This window comes from Poecile atricapillus, chromosome 5 (assembly GCF_030490865.1).
Source record: "Poecile atricapillus isolate bPoeAtr1 chromosome 5, bPoeAtr1.hap1, whole genome shotgun sequence".
Classification (NCBI taxonomy): domain Eukaryota; kingdom Metazoa; phylum Chordata; class Aves; order Passeriformes; family Paridae; genus Poecile; species Poecile atricapillus.
Window position 1 is genome coordinate 17,305,235 of NC_081253.1, and position 23,999 is coordinate 17,329,233.

Genomic DNA, 23,999 nt, shown 5'->3' on the forward strand with positions numbered 1-23,999 from the left:
CAGTCAAAGAAAGTGGATGAAAATTTTAAAAGGTTCGTACATTTTCTTGAGACAGCTTCATGGCATGAAACTGCAAATTGCACCATTGATGAGGCATTTTGTGGCTAGCAAGATTCTAGCTGAAAACTTTCTCACCTTGTAGCAGTAGTCTTGGATTTTTTTTTCTCATTGACTTTATCTTTCTTTATCACTCACTATCTCTTTTCCTCAGCTCAACTCTGCTCTTTCATTTGACTCGGAGCGCTTTTTTTTCTCTCTAGTTTTCAGTTCACCAAATAAAACAACCACCAAATTGCAGTTCACATCATTCTCACACTCGTTCATAATATGAGTGGTTCACACTCATTCATTGCCAACCTGAGCAGCTAACACTGAACCGAGATCCAGAGATACTGTGGTGTTTCTCTCTAATAATGCTGTATATATCAGCGAGCTTTTGTCTGTGGCTTCTACTTCTTCTGCTTCTGGGGCAGCTTTCAAAAAAGGATGATGACAAGAGTTGCCAGTGGTAACTTTTGATAGGAACTGCACTAATTTTGGCTGCTCCCTGTATGTTTTAACACTATGGTGAAATATGCCATTATAGTATCTGTATCCTTAGTCAAAATTTCATTCCTTGGTGTTTTATTTTATTTTCATTTGAGGGCTGGAATGCAGAGCTAAATTGTACCTCTGCATTTAAGTAGCTGGTAGCAGTTACAACAATCTCTGTAGAATTCAAACCAGTCACCTTTACTACAAATAAAAGTACCACAATTTAGCCATAAGTTCACAAGTGAAGTCCTAAGATAACATATTGTGCCATCCACATGAATATTTAGCTCTTGAAGGAGGGCTGCTACATTGTAAAAGGAGCATTAAATTAAATATTAGTAATGCAATTTCAATAAGATGATTAGCTTAATGGGTCTAGTCCTGTTTCTACAATAGGCTGGAAGAAATTGCTCAAGTGATGTAACACTGTGCACTGTAATTTAGTATCTATTTATCTTGCTGTAGCAATACAAAAAATATTTTTAAGAGAAATAAAAGTACTTAATGCAGTATATCTTAGTCTTTAAATTGTCTTTAATATTTAGGGCCTTGTTTATTTTTATATTTTATGATTATTTCTATAAAATCTCAATTATTTGTATCACACTCCTAATATTTGTGCTACAACAGTAAGTATTTTGCTGCGTAATTCAAAGTAGGGTGAACACCTTTATGGTTGAGCTCACAGTAGGTTCTTAAGCTGGCCAAAAAACCATGTATTCAAGTCCCACACCAAGACTTGGACAGAAACCCAGAAGTGATACCGCAATGCAGTATTAGAGATAATACTGCATTTAATGTTCGTTCTTTAGGATGAAATGATAAGTTTGTGTTTGCTTCATTAACCTTGAGTAGTAGTTTTGTGGAAATGGTTCAAAATGATGCTTTTAAAAAAGAACATATAATAACCCTATTTCCTGGTCAGCTGTCATTTCTCCTCCCACTCAGTATTCAAAAATTCTCCTACAAGCTGTTTGTGAGCACACAGTAGTTGTTCTTTTACACATCCGATAGGTATGTCCCTATTTTGGGAAGTACTCAGAGATGAGGATAAATGTATCAGGTCACATTCTGGTTTTTCACTTCTAACACCCTCTCTGGGCTGTAGAGGTTTAAGAAAAAATGTGCACTGAAGTGACTGCTTGAAGAGTTGTGGTGATCTGGGACAGGGCAGTAAAAGTCCTGCCATCTTTGGTAAAACATATAGCACTGTGTTGATAAATAGGAAAGCTTGTATTACCATCCACCAAGTCTTGCATAAGGATACAAAGGATAAAGATTCTTGAATTTTCCATCTACTCAGTTTACATGAGTGGAAGACTGGAAAATCAATTAACATACATATGGGTAGCTAGTTAGATTTTGCCCTTGTCCCTAAAGTATCTGGATGCTTCATACAGATCTTGTTCTTAATCTGTCTGCTCAACTTCCACCACCTGCTTATTTGCCGAAGTCTGGCACTGAATTTTTTATTCCATGAAATAATTTAAGACATAATAGATAGACTATTTCTAAGGAAATTTATATTTGGAACTACAATTTACCTTGTTTTAGTTGTTAGTGAGAAATTGCATCTGAAATTTTGTATTAGGAAGGACATGTAAAAATACTGGCTTTTTAATATTTTCCAAAAAATGGCTGATCTTGTATATTCTGATGAAAAACTTCTCCGTAGGAATATGTGCTCAATCTTTGGTTTCTGTACATGACCTTGAAATAAGTACTACAGCTGATCATGACTTAATTTTTGGTCTTGAGCTGTTCTGTTTTTGAAGCTCATTCATAAACCTCTGCAATGACCAATTGATGTCTTCAGTATTTATTAAAAGGTCAGAGATTTGTCCCGAGATGATGTTTCCCTTGTAGGCTAATGTGTATTGTGCCTGGGAGCATAGAGTTCAGGGGCAGTGGCAGAAATAGCGCTTTAAGCAATAAAAACTAGTTTTATAATGGAAATTGTAATCCAGTTTTCCAAGAAACTATCAAATATCTATTTTCCCTGCGCTAGCCTGTATGGCTCTACAATTAGGAAAATATTTTTTTCCTGGCTGGAGTAAAATAAAATGCAACTAAACAAATGACAAGAATAAGTGACAGGTTGGAGAGGAGAGCACTGAGCAGAGAGAGGGAAGTAGAAAAGGTAATTGGAAATTGGTCAGCTGTTTGCAGCACAAACAGTACCTTTAGAAATATTAAGTATCAGTACCTTCACTTAGATAAACAGAAATTTAAAGTATGGCCTAGAATAAAACCAGCATGGTGTCTCCGGTGAAATAAGGCAGACATTTAAGTTTTCTAAAATTTTCAAAAAGTAGTTATAAATTTTTTAGAATTATATAATAAAATAATGATGGGTAGGTAAATAATAATTTTTTGCCTGCCTCCTTTATAAATATATGTATAAATGAAAACACCATAGATTGCTTTTCTTGATTTTTATGTAATACAAAGGATAGTACAGGATCTTACAATAAGTATATCACAGACCTATAAGTATTTTTAATATTCCCTATAGGATACATTAAAAATCATATGAAGATATTATATTATGTGTAAAAAAAGATCAAAAATACAAATTTTATCTCTAACTATATATCAGCTATTTTAATTTACTGAGTTTCAGAGAAGCTGAGGCTAAACATTTTAGGTCAAAAGCTTTTTTTACCAGTTTTCATCTGTCACTCACAAAAATGTTTAAATTGCTTTAGAGTGAACATTTTAAGAATATAACATAGATCTGAAGGAGAACTCATTTTCAACATTTAAGATTTCAAAAGTATTATAAGTTTGAAACTTGAGACTTCCTAAAAATGCTTTGTTAAAGAAGCTCTATGCCCAAGGTTTTTTGATTATAGGATGTTTGGGATCAGTGTTAGAGTTATTTATACTCCTCTTTGCACATTTCATAAAGCCTTATTAATTGTTGATATTAATGAGACATACAATGGGACTAGTCACATTTTTTCATTAATACTTAATGAAATTAAAGTGATATTTTAATAATATATATGTCTGTCTTTCTCCATTGTTTACTTGATTGGCTTTTTCCTGCCGAGAAGATCAAAGTTTAAGTAAAAGCTTTCATCATAAATTTTTAAAATTTTAGTCATATTCAATTCTTGACAGTTTGAAGCCAAGCTTTTGGGCTTAGTAGATATTGCACCCTTCTCTATGTGCTGAAATAATGCTCACTTTTTCCCAGGCTTTCACAAAGAAATTCAGCATTTGCAGAAATGACTGAGTTGGATCATGACCTCAGAAATTATTAGGGTGAAGCTTGAAAAAAATTAATTCTGTCGTGTTTATTCCCCAGTTTGGCCAAGAACAAAATTATTTCATGCAGTCTTATACAGTCATTTATGCACGAGTTTTCTTATTATGCTGATATATTTCTTAGAGATCCTAGATTTGCTTTCTTTCCTTTTGATGTGGACTGTAATATACAGCTTTTCCAGAGGATACTCATTCCTCAGCTCTGACCAGGGCTCCAATTCAAGTGGTACATCAAGCTTTCTGTTTTACTTTTTCAGTTTAATACAGAGCCAAGCCAATTTCATGTGTAATATTCACTATCTCTTTGACAAACAGTTTTAGGCATCTAATCATATAATTATGAGTGATTACAAGCACCATAGTAAATATATCTGAAGCTATTTACTGTATTCCCTTAAACTATATTAAAGCTAAAAATCAACATTTCTACCAAAACAAATTGGATTCACTGCTGTATTTTTTTAGTTGCTCTGAAGAAAAAAATTGTGGAATAGCAGTGAGTTTGTAATTTGTCCCTTCCACATTTCACCATACTCTGATATTTATTTTAGAGGTTACATGAAAAATAAGTGCAAATAAGCATAAGTAGCTGCAATGAAAAAGATATCAATAGTGCTTTTGTATTATTATTCAATATTTATATATATGTATATTTATATTATTCTATATTATTATTTGAAGATATTACTGGATGCTCTATATTACTGCTGAATTTTACAATTGCAGAAAATAGATCGTCTATGATATAAGAAAAGCATCAGTGAGATATTCAACAAATCAGAAGTATCACTCCTAATTTTGTAGCTCAGACTAGATTTTCAGAAAAGTTGTTATAGAGGGACAGAATGCAGGCCATCATTTTCATACCCAGTAAATAATCAAAATCTTCACAAATAGCTAAATGAGTAAACTTTTCTTGAAATTCTGAAGGGAAAGCGAAGTTATCTTAAAATATAAAAAAAATTACAGGGTTAAAACTGTGGGCACCTTCTTTATAAAGAAAGCCAGTGTGATTCTTGCTAACGGGCAAAGATTACCACAGAAATGAGTACACAGCTACTTGCTAGGTATGCTCATCTAATTCATGTTCAGTGTGTGACTATACCAGATGCTTTACTTTGAGTTGAATGATAATTTCGATAGAAGAAAATATATAACTCTAGGGACTCTTGAGAATTCACATTTCCCTTCTTCTCCCCACTGAAAGTTATAGTAATGTTAAAGGTGAAATGAGCTTTATGCATGGAACTAACTGGTTTTTGCATGCTTTACTCTCACTTGCTTAAACTCAAACTTCTGTGTCCCTGAGAGCCTAAAATTTATCAAAACAGTTTTGATATGACCATCACTGATTGAAGGCTAATACACTTAGCAAAACTAAAACAGATTTTAACTTGATTCAATCCTAGCAAAATTTTCCTCTGTACACTGCTGTTACATAAGAACATTAACATATTTTTGAAAGTAATGGTAGCATAGAACAAACAAACTCAAAAACCTTTCATTTTGCTTTTGGGGGTTTTTGTTCTTGTTTGTGGGGTTTTTTTTAATAATTTTTTTTTTTCTTTTGGAATTTATAGATGATATGTCCATGACAGGCAGTAATGAACTTTCTTTACAACTCTTATGAAGACATTATATATTATTAAACTTTCCCTTTTGGAAAGTTTTTTTTACAGATAACAGTAATGTCAGTTCAGCACCACAGTTCTGGTGTTTTATTCCCGGAAAATGTAAAACACTATGGAACTCCAACAAAGATATGCATGAAGGTCTCTATATGCCCTAAAATACCGAAAGCTGAATTTACCATTGCAGTCTTTGGAAAAAGCACTTTGAGGTGATGCAAGGTACCTCTTTAGCCAGAGGTTCTGTTTACCCTTTTTGCTGCACTTCAGAAAGGCTGGTTAGGTAGATTTAATGGAACTGTCAATCCTGTACTCAAAAAGGTTTCTATTTAGCATTAACACTTTAAAATAAGACCCTATTTTTTCCTAGCAAATAGACCCAGGCGGAGTGCTTCAACTCACTGCACTGATCTCTAAAATTTCTTATCATTAACTGGGTACCAGGAGAAAAAATATAATTTCAAAGAATAAATATGCCATAACCCTAAAGATTTGGGCTGAAGTTAGTATGAAAATACTTCAGTTTTAAAATACCTGCATGTCATTTTGCCCTCATAATTGTTTTCAAACTGTACATTGTAATATATTATGTATCTAAAAACAATGACTTGCTGATCATTAAAAGAGTGATGTGTTCAACTAAGTCACAAAAAAACATATATTTGTAAAGCCTTTATCAAACATGTAACTATTGAATATTTTAAAGCATTTCAAATCCAGATAGAATCAAAAACTTTTCAGTTACTCAAAAACCTTAGAAGTTAACTTCTTTGGGAAATTTAGTTTACAATTCTTTTGTTTTAGATAAAGACCATAAATAAATGGGATGTAAACACAATTTTGAAAGTTATATTAGTCCAGGGAAAGTTGCTTTCTAATATCTGTGTGTAAAGGTAACTTTGTTTCTCTGAAAAGCACAGTATCAGAAACAAGGCTAGAAAAGCAATCCTTTTGGCTCTTACTCACATTCTGACTTTACTCAAAGCCTTGTAGGGCCAAGTATCTTTAACTGTTCTTGACAAAAACAAGTCAACATTTGCAACATTTTACTTGTCACTGGCAATCTGACAAGAAATATTTGGTTGCGTCCAAGAAAGAGAAATTATTTGTATCATCTCATTCCTTTAAATTAAAAATAAGACACATGTACCACTACTACACACACTAAATTAATCCCATGCAGAAATAAAGCACATACAAGTAGCTACCCTGAACATTGTATGTGTTGCATGCAGAAATGGGTGCGATTAAAACCTCAGTGTGGGAATCTCTCACTGACTATCCTAGATGTAGGAATGGCTTTGCATCTGAGCTGCAATAAAAACACACTTCAAGTTACAAATAGAAGAATCCTTGCATAATACTATATTTTAATGCATATGCTAGATGTATTATCTTCTGAATCATCAAATTAACTGATGTAGGGGCAACCAGCACTTCTAATGTAATGCCAGGAACTGCTGTTGTACACCCGGAAGATACTTTTATCTGTCACATGGGCAGAGAGTAAAATAAAGTTCCTTTTAGGCAGTCAATAAAGTAGATTTTACTGATGAACTTTCAGACATCACATTACCATGATTAAAAATAAAATCCAGCATGAAACAGAGATCTATAAGTGTTGAATATGCATGCAATATGGAGAGGAATTATTTTAATAATGAAATTTAAAATATTGTCAGTGCTGGTTTAGTCAGTGGAAGTATATTTGATGAAGCTTATCAACACCTTCAAGCAGCAGTTGAACTCATCATTAATAATATTAATTAAATATGCTTTGTCACATTGTGCTGGTTTAACAGTCGTTGTCTATAGATAAAGAACTGAGACAAAATGGGTTGCAAAATGGAATAGCTGTCAGGCCCCCTGGTTGGGATGTCTTAAATCTGTAGGATTATGTCTCAGTTATCTTTTTTTAATATCCTCAGATGGAACCACATCCCTAAATGATGGGTATTTGAAGAGGTACTGCTTAAACCCATGGGTCTGACATCACTGCAGTGGCACACAAGGTGCAGGATTCCCGATGCTCTGTTGCTGTGCTCTGCATTAGGGGCCAGTTCCAACAGGATGCTGAGTGCCATCAGTGCCAGCAGGCAGAGGTGCTGAGCTCCTTCCATACTGACTGTGGTGTTCCACAGGGCAGGGGAAGGGGAGTTGGCATTTCCTAAAGGAAAATCTAGTACTAAGCCTTGAAGAAAACAGCAGACTTCTATCTCCTGTAGTCACTAATCTGGAAGAAAGTGTATAGGACAAATCTATAATTTTTAGAAAGAAATAAGAAATTAAAAATGGCAGAAGAGAACTGGAGAAAAAAATGTTGTATTTTGCATGACCTAGCTAGGAAATGTAAGCAATAAACTTTTTCTTCTGAGATGAGACAGTTTTTCGATAATGTTACCTCACTACCAAAAGTCACTGAAAGTATTTGACATAGTATGAAAAATATTTCTTTCTTAGAAGATCTGATTTTTTTCATATCTTTAGTGATGAGAATGAAGTGCTGGATAATGTGATCTAACCAGGGATGCTCTGGTTAGTTGCCAGTGCAGCTGCATTTATCTTCTAGTGTAAGACAATTGATTAGCTGTTCTAAAACTTAGTACTCCATTGCAACTTTCTTTAGCATTAAGTTGGTTTGGATGACTGTAATCCACAGCAAAACATTAGGATGTCTTTTTTCTTCTAAACTCAAACATTTTTGTATAAAAAATCTACCAAAGAAGACCAGCCAGCTGCCTAACAGCTAGGTGAATTGACCTCTATTACAGGAAAACACTGATTTCTTCATAATAAAATGTGTAGCAACATAGAATTACATCAGTAATGATATTTGAAAAAGGTTTTCCATCAAAAAATATCTAGGTTGCAATTTCAACCATCTTGTATGTGTAATGTAAAGTGATTTCTTAATGCATAAATAAGTGTATCTAAGTTGTGTAAAATTTCATGTCTAAAACTTGACATAATACTGAACCATTGAAAGAATAATACATAAAAGTAGCATACATTCCACTTAGTATAATAGAAGATATGTAAAATACCCATATATGGGTTACTGAATTGAGAGGAAAAACAAAAGAAGTATGGTATCTAAGTCATTCTAAGTAATTAGTTCTTCAAAAATTTCAGAGAGTATTGCTCAAATGCTTTCTCAAGCACCGTATCAGTCCATTCAAACACTCAGAAAAATTAATAAATGTATTCAAATACCAGTTGGCTCTGCAGAGAACTCATGACTAAGCTCCAGTGGAAAAAAAACCCCAAAACAACAGAAAAAAAAAATCCTCCCAACAAAAACCTCTTTAAAAGAGGTGTGAGCAAGGGCAGGCTACAAGAGGGGAATACCAAAACACTGCCCAGGCATTCTGGGGTGGTTTCGGAAAAGGAAAAGCTGAACTAGATTTGAAACTCTTGGGATATCAAGGGCAACAAGAAGAGCTTGTGTTGCTAGTACATTAGCAGTGAAAGAATGAACAAGTCTGAGTCTGCTAATAAGTGGGGAGAGTGATTTAGTGACAGTGGATGCAGATAAAGTTGAGGTACTTTAAACATTCACCACCTCATTCTGGGAAAGGTTTGAATCTTGAGGTAGTGGAAGAGAACTGAGACAGTGATCTGTTGGGAAATTTGAGTCCAACTGTTTCCAGGATAAAACATACTGGGCTGTATTATCAGGAGCTTTGAGGAAAGTGATACTTCCCCTTTACTCAGTGCTCAGTTAACCACACCTGGAAGAGTGAATCCAACTTTGGAACCCTAGTACAAGAGAAATGCTGAAGCTGTACTAGCTTGTATGCTAGTACAAGAGAAAAGCAGGGGCCACCAAGATGGATGTGGACTTGGTGTACATCCTTTGAGGAGTGGTTGAGGAAATTGGCTGTGAGCCTAGAGTGACTAGAGACAGTGTTGAGTGACTTAATAACAGTCTTTCAATAGGTGTGAGGAAATTACCAGGAGATAGAGACAGGTTTTTTACTGGTATGCGTGGCAAAAGAATGATGGACAATGCTTTAAATTGGTATAAAAAAAAGCCAGTTTCAATATGAGGGTACTGGAACAGGTTGCCCAGAGAGGATCCATCCTGGCATCCAACTGGGCAAGTCCTAAGCAACCTACTCTGAACTCTGTGTTGCTCCTGCTTTTGGCAGAAGACTGAACTGGATGACCTCCCAGTTTTCCTCCTGACCTAAATGTTTCTAGAAATCTATGAAAATACGATGGTTATAAAAGACCAATCTAAGAAAAGGGTTCTTTGTTATACTGGAATGGTAAAAGGCTATATATTAGAGTATGTGCCATGCTAACAGAATGCTTTCTGAAAGCAAATACAACTGAGTGATTGCTACTTAATGATTCTCATGTGAATCAAAGCATTACTTGTAATACAGATTGTGCCAGTTTCCAAAAAACAAGACACAAGCAAAGGGTGAAGTCTTATTCCTCTTAAGTTACAATCTAAACTAGATTATAAAGATATCCCTGGTAATAATAAATTTTACACATATGTTAGTTTAATCTAATCAGATATATCCTGCAGAAATGTCATTTTTTCCATTGGTAATTTTATGTAGATCTCACAAGTATTCAGGATCATGACGATCAGAATCCATTATGGACACCAAAAAAACTAAATCTAGCTAAAGTCCGATGAAATTTCAGTTCTTTAAAAGTTTGAAAAGGGCAAGTTTGTTTTTTTTTGTTTTGAGGAGGAAATAAAACTCCATTTGTTGCATAATACATGCAGCACCAGTTAAACACTAATAATACTCGGATAAGTTTTTCTTTTTTTTGAAATGATGCACAGGCTTTGTATGACTGATTGTGGTAGCCTGAATAATGGTGGCACCTGCCACAATTATCACAACAAAGTTCAATGTGAGACTATCGAATGATATTTTTTTTCTGTTTGAAAAAATCATGAGTTTAGCAGTCACTGAACTTTCTTAACCCTGTCTCCTGTATTTTTTCTTTGTCATTTATTTGGCAGTTCTATTTTTTGTATCAAATTTGGAAAAGTTGAGGGCTGAAGTTGACACAGGAATTGATTCCATCTCTGTGTTCTTTTAACCCTATGTCAGTAAAAGGAAATGGTTTAGATACTTTCACCATTCAGTACAACCCCCAGCTGAGCCTAACCCCATTCTGGCCCTTCAGGGTCATGTGTGACCTCTCTAAGACAAGAAGTAGGTTTCTGGAAATTATTGTTTATTATGACAGGAGACAGACACGTACACAACTGCATTATCTAGGGTGTCATCTTGGACCTGACCTATGGTCTGAGATGCTCATATAAGAATAAACTCTATTAAGTACAATTCCTATTAAAGGTAGTTTTACAGAACTATGCCCTGTAATATCATTTTATATTCTCATTCTGGCATCCGTTTTTTAGACTTGATCATGTTGGGGATTTTTTGTGGCATTTTTATTTATACGTACACTGGGAAATGTTACAATGCAACTTTGGTGTGCTGTATTGGAAAAGAGGATAGTGCGAAAATGAGAAGGATGTAGAGAAGGATGTAGAGAAGGATGTAGAGAAGGATGTAGAGAAGGATGTAGAGAAGGATGTAGAGAAGGATGTAGAGAAGGATGTAGAGAAGGATGTAGAGAAGGATGTAGAGAAGGATATTTTGGGACTGTAAGATTTTCCAGAATAATGCGTCTTTTGAGGTAAAATACTCACTGCATTAGTCAATCAGCTCATTAGGAGCACCTCTAATTTGCCGCTCAGTTCAAACTTCCTGTGATTGAATGTATTTAATAAAAAAAGTGCTTTAATAGCAAAACTGTTGTAAACTATAGAAATTAGCTTGTATTTTTGATGGGGTAGGAAGTAATTTTGGCAACTCCTCAAAGCAGTTCTTAAACCTTCTGAGAAGGAGAAGTGCACTTTTATAGTGCATAATATATACATACCATTGAAAATCTACCCCTTAATTTGATTTTACACGTAAAACTTCAGGTCAGTCATTTCTCTTGCAGTAACTCAACCTCATATCTAGGTATGGTCATGATAGGTATTATGATATAATTTATCACAGGTATGATAACTTAGTTATATCTGATATTTTAGTACCTGTGGGATCTAAGGGGCAACCCCCCCCCCCAACATTTAGATAATCTACTTTCCAGGTGATAACCAAGATTAAATGTGTAGAATTGCTTCTCCATAATTTCAAAAAAAGTCCACATATTTTCTTCCAATAGTCTCAGAAACTGGAAATAAATTCCTTTTCTTTTTTTATTTACAGAAAAATTATCTCAAGTGAAAAAGAATTAAGAATAAAAGATTATTTAAAAGGGAAACAATTCAATCAATTTCCATGAAGCAGGGACAAATGCTCTTGTACATTCAAATGTTGAAGAGATTATGTCTGAAATTCAAGCAGCCACACACAATGTATTTGTCTGGCTAATAATTATGTTTTGCATATATTGAGTTCTTCAGAAACAGTGATGCTACTGGTAATCCTGCCATAGCAGGATAAAAACTGGGGTTTTTTTGTTTTTTTTTTTACAAATGAGGTCAAAAAACAACCAAAAATGTATGTAAATAGATCTGCGTGGTCTATGGAATAGCTCCCTTAGCTGTAATGTTCTTAGTTTATGTAGTTGTTTCTATAGAATAGCCTTGCCTGCTGATCAGCTAGGAAGAAGAGCGGTCTGTGAACCATGCATTCCTTCCTCTTTTCCCCTCCTTAAACAACCCTGAACACAGGAGGGGGAAGCCACCCACATCCAGATCCTGATCTACAAGCATCACACAAATCTGACACTAATTCTGTTTGTAGCTGCAGCAGCAGTGAGTAGTTGTTAAATAACTTTTTAGGCATTTGGGAGCAGGTCCTTATATCCTGCTTCTAATCCTGACATGAGAAGGGATTTGCAAGTTTCAGGATAAAGTGGAACAAGGTTTTATTACAGTTTTGTGGTCATCCACAAACAGTACTCAAAGTTTTCTTTATCACAAAACTTTAAGGCTGTGGGTAAAACACTAAATATGCTTCTGTTCATTATGTGCCCACGTTTTTGTTACCATAAACAATTGGTGTAACTTCTAGAAAGACTAAGGATGCTCTGCAAAGGATGCTCTGAACTGCGACCCAGCAAGGACTTGGTCAAGACTGAGATTATACATAGGCTTTCATACCAGTTTGGGAGCTGCTCTGTTAATCCACAGAGAAGGCTCAGATTTATAGATACCTGTTTTTTTACTTCAAGGCTGTCACTACTCTCTCACATAATATGGTTATGTTGTCCATGACTCCAGAAATAGTCCTTCTGGGGAGAGTTGTTCTTTCTGTTGGATAGACTTTGGTATTAAATTGATTCCTGGTATATTTTATCAAGCAAAAACAACACTGTGCACTTCAAATGGAAAAAATGGAACACATTTTCCTTTCTTTTATTATTTAAAAATGGCATGGACTTTAGGTTTTTTCTTTCTTTTATTTTCTTTTCTTTTCAGCATGTAGACAGAATTGCAACAGTATTTTACCTTGACTGCCATGAAAATAGGATTTATGGACTACTGAGTTTCATGTTCTTTAGAAAGTATAAAAAGAAATGCCATAAACATGCAAAAAACTAATGAGATTATCTGGATTTTTTTTTCCAGAGAGTAAGGAGTAAAGCAGATTGACATAAATTAGTTTTGAAAGGAGGAAATTTGCAAGCTATTTTCAGAGATCCACTTGTACTGATTTGAATGAAAATCAGCAAAGAAGCTCTAAGAAATAATCTCAAAAGGGCACAGACTCCAAAGTCAGGCAACAGCTGGAAGTAAGTGCTTTAGCACATGCATGTTAGTGATGAAACACGTTTACTTGATGATTAACAGCTTTTCAAGTACCCTAGGCATAAGACAAAGACAGAATCCCCTAATATGTCCTCATTTTGAGGTTGTCTCTGCCTGTCTAATACGCGGATAAAAATGGAGGAAAGTTTTGTTTGCGTTTCACATGTTTCTTTCATAATTTGTTGTCTTTTTTTGCAGCAATAGAGATTCAGCTAATACTAGTTGGCAAAGGTATACTGTCTGTACGAGCAGTGCTCCAATGCCTAAAGATCAGGATTTCTTAGTGTTACAAAAATTAAACTTTGCTATTTAATTCTATGAAAGCTGTTGGTGTGCAAGCTAATTCCTGTGTCAGTAGGCATTAATATCTTGCTCTCAGGCCTTTCCTGACTGCAGAAACAACCAGTTGCCAAATAGTCCTGTGCATTTGATAAAAAAAAAGGCCAAGATTTCATAAGCTGGTACTGTAAAGGATCAGTATTTAGATGTTGCAATAAATCCTAATTTCCAAGTACTTGAAGTAAATTATTATTGTGTTTGGCTGAACTGACTGTTTAGGCAAGACCTTCTGGTTTCCACTGCAGTCTAATTTGGCAAATCAGAAGTTTAAATGAGGTAATGGCAAAATGTAAGAGCAAGTTTGTTTTAATTGATTGTGTTATTATAGAGGAACAAGGACAGGAAAGCAAGAAATTTCACCATGTAGTCAAGCACTGAATGAGCTGTGATTTCTGGCCTAAGCTTTCTTCCTCACTATCAGTAATGAAATAGTTAATAATGTTGACACTTAAATACCATCTTTAGGTTTTGATGATATGATGGCTCTTTGTTAACAAATAAGCCAGAATATATTCTTTATGTGGATAACACTTTAATGCTTTAATTGAAGGCAGTATCAAAACCAGGTATAATATCTATAATTGGAATCCAGTTAATGAAACAGAAAAAGACAAGACCTTCCCTTTACACTGTTTACTCTGACTTTTTTTCAGATTGGATTTTGATATCCTTTGTAATGATCTTTCCTTATGAGATTTCACTGTGATTTCAGTATTAAAGAATAAACAAAATGAGAAATGAAAAGGCTATATTGAGAAAGTTGGTGAGGAAGCTTAAAATTGCCTATCTGTGGAAATACTGGAGATCAAAAAGCATTTTGTGACTAGTTAGGGCTATAATTCTGCTTTCAAAATGAAATTTTAGTTTAATTTCTAAGAAATTATTCAAATACGCATGTTATTTCCTTTTATAAAACCCCAGTATACTAGACTAAAAAGTGCAAGTGTACCAAATCATAAGACAAATAGTTCCCACCTCAGAGATGTGAACTTTCGGAATTGCAGACAATGTGAAACAAGCGAGTAACTCTAGAGCCACAATACACCACTGTCATTGTCATTTATCTGCTCTGCCTGGATTGAGGTTCGCAGCTACAGTTCTGATTGCTTTTGAGATATGCAGTTTCCAGAGTCAATTAGCAATTTCCACAGTCAGCTTTGTCTTGCTGCTCTGAATCCTATACTGCCTGATTAAGCTTTTTCTATACTTAGCTGGGAAGAGCACGGACTACCTAGCACATAGACTGAGTCATACACCAAGTCAAGCATATAGGAAACGCTTTAAAACTGGACTTGAAACCACTAACACAAAATCTAACCCACACCATTGTCCTCTTCCCATTGCTTGGAACCAGAGGGAAGTGTTAACACTGGTGTTACTCAAAGTGCCATGTTCTGAAATTTGTTTCATATCAAATATGCAAAAGGCTGCTATTAGAAAAGCAGTGGCTCTTCCCCTATGTCTACTGCAAGGTATGATGTCTGACTTGCTCTCTACACCTCTGATATATGGGCCAATTGGGTGGAGAAGGGAAAGAACCAATCAATAACACAGATAAGAAGTATGCAATAACTCTTACCATAATGTAACATTAGAAAGGATGCATGATAAAGATGGAAAGAGGACACAATAAATCATGTGAAACCACACCAAAAATAGACTGACAGCATCTGTTCTTTTTGTCTCATAACCCAAAACCAAAATAGCTTTCACTACAACTAAAGCAAGCAGATTCAAAGCAGATAAAAATTTTGTCAGCAATGCCTAATTAAAAAATTAAACTCTTTTGAGGGTGTGTATTGCATCGTAACCTTATATTTCCATTTCACTCTAAAATGTGTCACCTTTCTTACCACTGTGGCACTTTTTGAAAGTCAGTAATCATTTTTTCTTTCTAGCTTAGACTAGAAAATTGGGCCCCTGATTGGTGCAAATTGGCCCTGTGACATTCTGAACCCTGACATTAAATTATCCTATGGAGGCCCAGTGTAAGAAGAGTTCCATCTTAACACTGTACTGAAATGGAAGACTCCTGAACCACTAGCCTGCAGGTTTTTTATTTGTGCCATGGAGGAACTCAAAACTGTCAGAATGGATTTTTCCAAATTAAGATTTTTTTGCCTTTTAAAGATGTAGTATATATAATATCAGCAATTGTATTCTTCATTACTTACTAAAATTATATCTATCTACTCAAACCTTTCTGACCCTAAACACTGAGAAAGTGAAAAAAATATAAGTCAATTTAATTGTCGTTCTATTTAATTGTTTATTCTATTTTATAAAAGTCCCCTCCTTATTTAAAATCAGTTAATCTTTACCTGGAAAGAAAAAGGAATATATTAAAAAGTCAAGGATTTGGAAAATAAGATTGAAATTGACCTATAAATAAGCTTTCTTAGGGTTTCTAAGAGGTGCTTTATCATAATTATTAGGTATCCTACGTGAAATGTGAATAAAAAGTGACCCATAGTTTTGAGCAGATATAGGAGCAGTATCTGAATGGGGATGAGTAAATGAGATATTTTTATCACTGAGGTATTGTCTCACTGCTGATGGCTCTCCCTGCTGTAAAATCATCAAAACTGTGTGGGGCAAGGGATGTTTTTTTCTCGACAAGTATTAAAGCCTAAGGTAGAAACACTGCACTACAGACATAAGAATGGATCTCCTCATTCATTTCCAATAGTTCAATTCCTTCAGTAACATTCTGGATTTCATCCAGGGGGTATTTTAAGAATGCCTGGGAAAAGGTCCTGCATTAAGAAAGGGGTTTTTGACAGGTTTTTGTGGGGGTAACACTTTCTTTATCAAAATGCAGCCAGATAGTATTTCTTATATCAAGGAGTCCTACACCAGTAGGGTATCAGAGAGATTGGATTCATTGACCTATCTCAACAGTTCCGGATAAGGCACTAAAACTATGGTCAAGACTGCAGCTGCTGACCCTCATGCTAGGGCTAATCCAAGGGGACTTGTCACATATAGGAGCAGCTTTCTTTTCAGTTGTATTTTTTGTTGATTGGTAGCTTCACATAGGTGGTAAAACGCCTATGATGACTGAAGTCTGGATGATGAGCTTCTAAATGAAGTCCTGATCTATTTAAGAACTCTTAATACCATTTTCACTTTATTTCATCAATATGTTTGCACAATTTTTATCTTCCTATCCTCACAAAAGAGCTGAAAAGGCCTTAAGATAGTAGTTTGGAAATGTGCTTTGAAAATGAAAATATGTTTAATTTGCAGTCAGTTGTGGAAAATTATTTTTCTGAAACTGGGTAAATGGCAACTAGTTTGTGAGGTCTGTGCACACCCTGCAAATTGCTTGATCTCATCTTTGCTCAGACCTATACTCTACCTTAGCTCTTCTCAGCCCTAGAATATCTGATGCATATAGGCTAAGTTTAAATGATCCTACCTTCCTTTAACAGATATCACCTGCAAGCTTAGCCACATCCCGTTATTGCCCACAAAGCATACAGTAAGAAGTAAAAATGTATTCTATGTGGTACAATACTTTCTGATTATTATACATCCATTCTCAATCCCAAAATAATTATACTTTTTATCTCAAAAGTTTTACAGCTTTATCACCTCAAGCAATATTTTACATCTGTCAAGAATGATTTATGCAATAATGATTTAAACTGCAAAATGGAGTCCTCAAAGGAAGAGCTGTCAAACATTTTCACCATAAATAACTTTATTAAAATAAGAACTGATATCCTGTATAAACAATATCTTGCCTTCAAGTATAATTCAGATCATATAGCTGTAAGATTAGTGAAAAAAAAAAGTGAGATAGTAAGGAATTTATGATATTGCTGCTTTGATATCAGAGTAAAATGTTTTAATTAAGCAGATGCTAGTGCCTAATGGGCAATCCTTGGGAAAAAAAAATCTGTTTCAAAATAATAGTTCTTGTGACTTGTATTTATCTATCGCTCTTTTTAAAAGGGATATTTACATTAAAAAAGAAATTTACTGTGTCTTTAATCCCGTGAGTACATCCAGTGACAATTGTGGAGCTACTAGTGCTATGAGAACGTGTAAATTTGGACCTCTAGTTCTGGCACCATCTGTTTCCATTAACCATTTTTCTCAGTAATTAACTCTTTTGGTAGCTATGTAATTGCATACTGTGGCACTACTTGAAGAGGACAGAGGACTAGAACTTTGCTTGGATTGTGTAAATACCCTTCTAAAAGGAAAAGAGTGAGGAGAAATTAAAACCAAAAGTAAGCTAGATAGAAGTACTTCTGATAGAAGTACTCAGAGCAGCTAGTAAAGCTTTTAGTTGCAAATGTTAAAAACTGCTGGGAAGACAGCCCTGGTGTGGTTGGGACAGGGCCTGATGGGTGCCAAGGTCACACTGCATGCCTAAGTCCAGGCCAATCTAAACAATTAAACAAAACAAAGCTATCACAAGCATTCGATGCTTCTCTGCACCCTCCCCACATTGCACGGTGAAAGAGGAAACAAGCTCCATCCAGGTTACTCATTTATAAAACCATCATAATAGAATTTTTTCTCCTTTGACCATTCTATCTTCTGCTTGTCATATTTAAGGCACCGTAGATTCAAGCAATTGCTATTTTCTGAATATCCACTTGCAACAAAATTTTTTCCCATCCTTCTGTCCCACCTTCTTTGAGTTTATAATTTGGCCAAAAGATTCAAACAGTGAACAAACAGCAGCTTTCAGTCTTGCATCACCAAGATTTTAAAACTCGAGATCCTGCACTTTTATCTCGAAAAGTGGACTACAGGCCAGTAGAGAACATCAGAATCCTAATTCCCATGTATGTGTGCAATACCATTTTTCTATAGCAAGAATTTTCTTTTAAGCTGAGCTTCAAAGCTGTGACATTTTAAAATTATATGAGGTGGTATTTAGAATCGAAAAGAAAAGGCATTATTTATAGAGTGATTCCCTTTCTGATATCTGCATTGCTGGAATTATGACTACAGATTAGCTTTATAAGTTATCCTACTGACATTTGCTTTACTTCAAAATACTAAAATAATTTTTAATATAATCAGTGGCTTATGTAGAGTAAATGACAGTGTGACGTGGAATAAGCTTTTATTTGCAATTCACTGGGCATTTAGTTAGGAGTGCGTAATATGGTCTTCAGAACCTCCTGTCAGAGGAACCTCAAGCAATTCACACCTTCTTGAGGTTTCTTCCTCCTTTGTATGCTTAGTATTATGTTAAATATTATACAATGTCTTGCCATGAAATAAAGTGTCAAATTAAACTTTTAAGTAGTGAATAGTTTATTGGAGTAACTTGGATTACTCACATGTAGAATGTTACATTTCTTACTGTGCTAGAATTGACTTCTGAAAATTGAAAAGTGCTGAAATTGACCTCAAGTCTCATACTCACTCAGATCACACATGCAAAATAAGAAACTAACCAGGCACTAAACTCTCACATTTTTAGAAAACTCTTGAAATTTACTTTGTTTCACAACCTGAACGAAGTCCTTGTTAGGTATCACTATTCTGTATATTGTTACAATATACAGACTAAGTTATATACAGGTATATGTATATATGCTATATATTGAAAAATGAATTTTGAAAAGGTAAAAAGTGAGGTGTATATATTTTTGAGTTATTTAGAATAACTATACAATGTTTACTAACATTCATTACATTCATCATACAGGTAGCTTCAATTTCATGACACCAAACAGACTTAAGATGTTCTATCACATTTTGAAAAGAAATTGAACATTACCTGGAACAGAACAAAAAAAATCTGTATATAAAGACAATCAAGCTGACAGATAGCCATGTATTTGAGTGCCAGACCTATCTCATATTTTGACCATTTTTGCCTGATTCACCTGTGTTTCTTTAAATTTAGCAGATCATACAGTTCACACAGTGAATCCTGCTCACATATAGACAAGTAAAGCACTGAGGCAATTAAAGTAACTATTTGTGAAGTTACTGAAAACCTTTATGCAAAAGATTGCTAACACTGAATAATCTGTAACTCAGCACTCTAAACTATTTATGAAAGATATGGCAATTTTTATGGTCAGTATTTCTTTGGTTTGTCTCAAACAGATTATGGTGTGTTGCATGATTTCAGAATTCAGCATTTTAGAAATTTATCTAGCTAGCTATCTCTGATAACTGACAAATAAGAAGTAATTTTCAATGCCTTTCCCTCGCTCCTAATGTTTTGGGAGACTTTAGGACTTTTAAACTACCACATCTCCAAACAGTGCTCCAGGCTGATGGCTGTGAAAGTTAGTAATGACATTCTCCTTTTGCAAAATTATTTTTAACACATGCCAAGTTAACACAGACACAGGGTAGATGTGTAAAAGACACACAGTTTCAGGTCTCATGAGAAATCTACGTCCAAGGCACAGCTACAACAACAAATCTTGACTGAACTCTGTTCCAGACCACCAAACCAGATCTATGAATAAAGGGCTCTACTGAGAATCTTCTACGAAGAGTATGCTTAAATATGGGTAGTGTGGGTAGAATGGCTGGCCTGAGTCCTATATGAATTATACCAGCCTAAGCTAAAAATCATATTACTTATTACTTAAGTCTCTCCAAAATAACAACAGAATTATTGAAAACAGGATTTAACTCTGTGACTTTAAAATGATAGAGCACATTGCATGTGATTCTAAAATTGATGTAAACAACACACTGGCACTTCTCCAGAACTAATTTAAGCTCAGCATTTGAATATGAATTTCCTTTTCCTTCTCCCAAGAGTGTACACAGCAAGAGACAAAATAAGGTACACCACAATTATCAATTACTTGAATTCATTTGAAAGATGTAAATAACTCTGGGTAATTAAAAAAAACCCAACCAACAAAAACAAAACTCTATATATAACTATTATGTACCATAATTACATCTTATGCGTATGCATTTTTAAATCTGTAAACACATTTATTCATTTTTTGCTCTTAACAAGAAAAAAAGTATCAGTAGATTCAGCCATTCTGCACGTATTGACTCTTTACTGAATAACAAGGAATAGTTCATAGTCTAGGCAAGCCCAAATTTTGACTCTGGCAATACTAGGACAATACTGGTAGTTTAATCACAGGTACTTCACAATATCTCAGCTCTGAAAAAGACTTGTCCCTTTCTTTATATGCTAATGCTTTCTTTTGATGGGCTGTTTTTTTCTACTTTTAACTTTGTGGTAAAATACTGCTTTTAAATCAAGGTATGTTTTCTCTGTGCTGATTACTTTAAGTGATTTACATCTTCTTTAAACCAACTAAGAGGAGAACTTCTGTTCCAGAGTTGCAAACACTATGCTGGCTTCACTCAGCTGGTAGAGTGAGTGTACAGTGATACACTCCATACACCCACTTCTCTCTGGGCAGATTCCCTTACTGAAACATGCATATATATTTCACTGGACTTCAGAGAAATTACCACACCTCCAGCAAAGAGGCTTGCCAGCATAACATACACACCTCTTTTAATAATAAACTGCTAACCAAATGTGCAAAAAGTTTTGAAAATAAAACCAGACTTTACCATCTTTGTGATAATAGGTGACTTCTACTTTCCTCTCCTCTGATCCCAGCAAAGCTTGAGCAATTTGGGCAATATGATGTCTTTTGGTCTCTGGCCCATGAAGAAAATCACAGGTGCAAGGTTTCTGCATTACATCTGGCCTGGAGAACCCGGTCATCTCACAGAACCCATCATTGCAGTAGATGATAGCACAATTCTGCACTCTAGCATTAGCAATGATGAATTTTTTATCTGCAATAAAAGAAAGTGATGCATTTTTTAGTACTCTTTCAACATTTCTTATATGGTCGATTGCAGGGATGAATGCTGAACAACCCTCCTTTTCACAGGAATGCCTGAAATACATAGATTTTCAGCCATTTGATGAAGATAATTTGATTCATAGCTTCTAAAGAAACTTAAATTAATTTAGAATATATTAAAGATTAATATAATTGTTTTTAAGGAAATAAAATCACACTATGCAAGCCTCTGTAAACATCCTTTTGACTTCAAAATTTTGTCTGTTTCAGGATTCACTGAAGCCCAAGCAATGAGTGCCGTGCCGTCCCATCAGTCGCAACTCCAGGGAAGTCCTTGAAAAGTTAGTAGCTTTTTTGGGGAAAAGTAGAGTCTTGGGAAGGGGCTTCTACTCATGTGAAGGGCTTCTTGATGTAAGGTCCATCTCAAACTACTCTGTAGGGATTTTCATTGAGGTGAATGACAGTAAATTTATAGACAGTATTTTAACAAATCTATCTAGAAAGTAATAGAAGAAAAGAAAGTTCCTAAAACCAAAAAAAGGGGGTACATGACACAGTTATTATGTCGGAAACATTCTGCAAATTTTACTGAATTCTGTGCTTCCATCCATCGCCTTTCCCAAACTCTCATCTCAAAGATAGGTTCAAAAGTTTTCAACTCTTGTTGGTTTGTTTCTGTTAACCTTTTTAACACACTATTCCCATTGTAATTATAAATGTCCAACTTTGATACACTTACTGCTAATAACATTAATTTTTAGTTACTTAAATTCACAGGGTGATTGCTTTCTTTATGAAAGATTTCTTACATGACACCAAGTAAACAGTGCAAGTCTTCAAAATTTTAAATATGTCCATCTTTGAACACAGCGACATATTTGGAGATTTCATTCTTACTTTTTCTGCTATCTTTCAATAGACTGAACCTTCACTATCACTTGCCTATTTAGTAGCTAGTGTGTTATTATTGTGAAAAAATATACATTTCACTACATAAAACTTGGAGTAGCAACACCGACTTAACACATAGATAAATTAGGAGTAGCATTGTCTGTATTTTTTTTCAAAAAATATAAATAATACACATGCTAGTACGAGTTTAAGTATATGGAAGTATATGAACTGGAATTACCTGTAAGGGTTCACACCAGCCTGACACTAAAATTATGCTAAATATTTAAATCAATGTACATATATCAAACTACTGTTTCTAAATGAAATTCATTTTAAGCATCAAGTGTTCCTCCTTACAGCTAATAGGAAACCAGAATTCTGGCCAGGAAAAAACACTTCAGCTTCATCCTCCTCGACAGGTAGTAAACTGCTGCATTGGAAAAGATCTCACAGACTCTCCCTGAGGATGCATTTGCACTGGTTTGATAGATATTTAAGACTTACATAAACAAAAGAGAGAAATTTGACAGCTATATCAAAATGCAGTCATGACAACAAGGTAAGAGAGTATTTCCTCTTTAATAACTCTTCTGCATATTTTTTGAAGTTCTGCTTTATTTTGAAAAGGCAATTATTATTAACAGCATTAACAATCATAATAATAACTTTAGCCTATTTTTTAGACATTGCAAAGACAGCAAGATTCTACATTCTGCTTTTAGAGCCATCTCACTCGTTCAGAAGAAGGTAAGAGATATAACTTCTATAGCTGTACAATATGGATACAGTTAACGATGAAAAGCTATTCCTTGAAATAGTATGGGAAAATAGCCCTAATCCCCCTCCCAAACCACCCCCCCTCCCCCCAAACACAAACCTAAACAAGCCCACCAGCCAACAATTCAAGTTGGCAATCTGTATTCTAGATCAAAAACATTGCTGCTTCTGCCAGGGATCCCCTCCTTACCTCCGGGGTTTTCTTTGCAGGCTCCAAACTTAAAAATAGTCTGGAGCTGCTGTCCATTTAGCCATAAGCAGAATAAAACTACTATAGCAAAATAGATAGAAAGCGAGAACTTACTTTGCCCTTCAAATTTTCGTATGATTGTACCCAAAAACGTATTTTGTGGTGCCACATGACCTCTGCGAACAGGCATGTTTGTACAGGTCTTCGGTTTTCTGTGCACAATGACTTCTCCAAGGATCTCCTACACGGCTCCAGCCCAAAGCACCGAGCCAGCTACCCTTTGTGACAAATCATCGTCCTCTGGAGCTCGGAAATCTCTTCCCATTAGCACCACTTCTAGAGACACGCTTTTCCTATTGGAGTCAGATTCATCCCCCAGTTTCTTTCTTTTTCTTTCTTTCTTTCTTTCTTTCTTTCTTTCTTTCTTTCTTTCTTTCTTTCTTTCTTTCTTTCTTTCTCTCCTTGCTTTCTTTTCTATTTTTTTCCTGGAGGAGCTCGGACGCTATTGTCTGGGGCGGGTAGGGGTGGGGTAAGCAGGAGGAGGTGGCGGGTGGGGAAAGATTATAAGGGTAATCGATCTCTAGCACCAAACATCGCCAATTTTCCAAAGCAAATGGCTGTGACCCGGCAGTTTCCGACGCTGTAGTGGTGGTTTGAGGGCTGGAAGACTAATGTTTCTCCGCTGCCAGAGGGAGTGACGTTCCCCCCCTCCGGGCTTCACCACGGCGCGCAGCAGCTCGGATTACTCAAGCGTGGTTTAGCAAGAGCCAGCC

The 23,999-nt window shown here is 35.2% G+C and overlaps 1 protein-coding gene across 1 annotated transcript in view; it reads right to left on the reverse strand.

Moving 5' to 3' along the window:
* Positions 1-23,647, reverse strand: part of KCNH7 (potassium voltage-gated channel subfamily H member 7) — a 204,977-nt gene extending 181,330 nt beyond the window's left edge. Inside the window, exons 1-2 of the mRNA XM_058840561.1 lie at positions 23,341-23,647; positions 21,124-21,354 (exon numbers count right to left, since the gene is read on the reverse strand). Coding sequence (XP_058696544.1) covers positions 21,124-21,354; positions 23,341-23,416 — 307 coding nt within the window. The 5' untranslated portion in view covers positions 23,417-23,647. The remainder of the gene's footprint in view (positions 1-21,123; positions 21,355-23,340) is intronic.
* Positions 23,648-23,999: the final 352 nt, after the last annotated feature.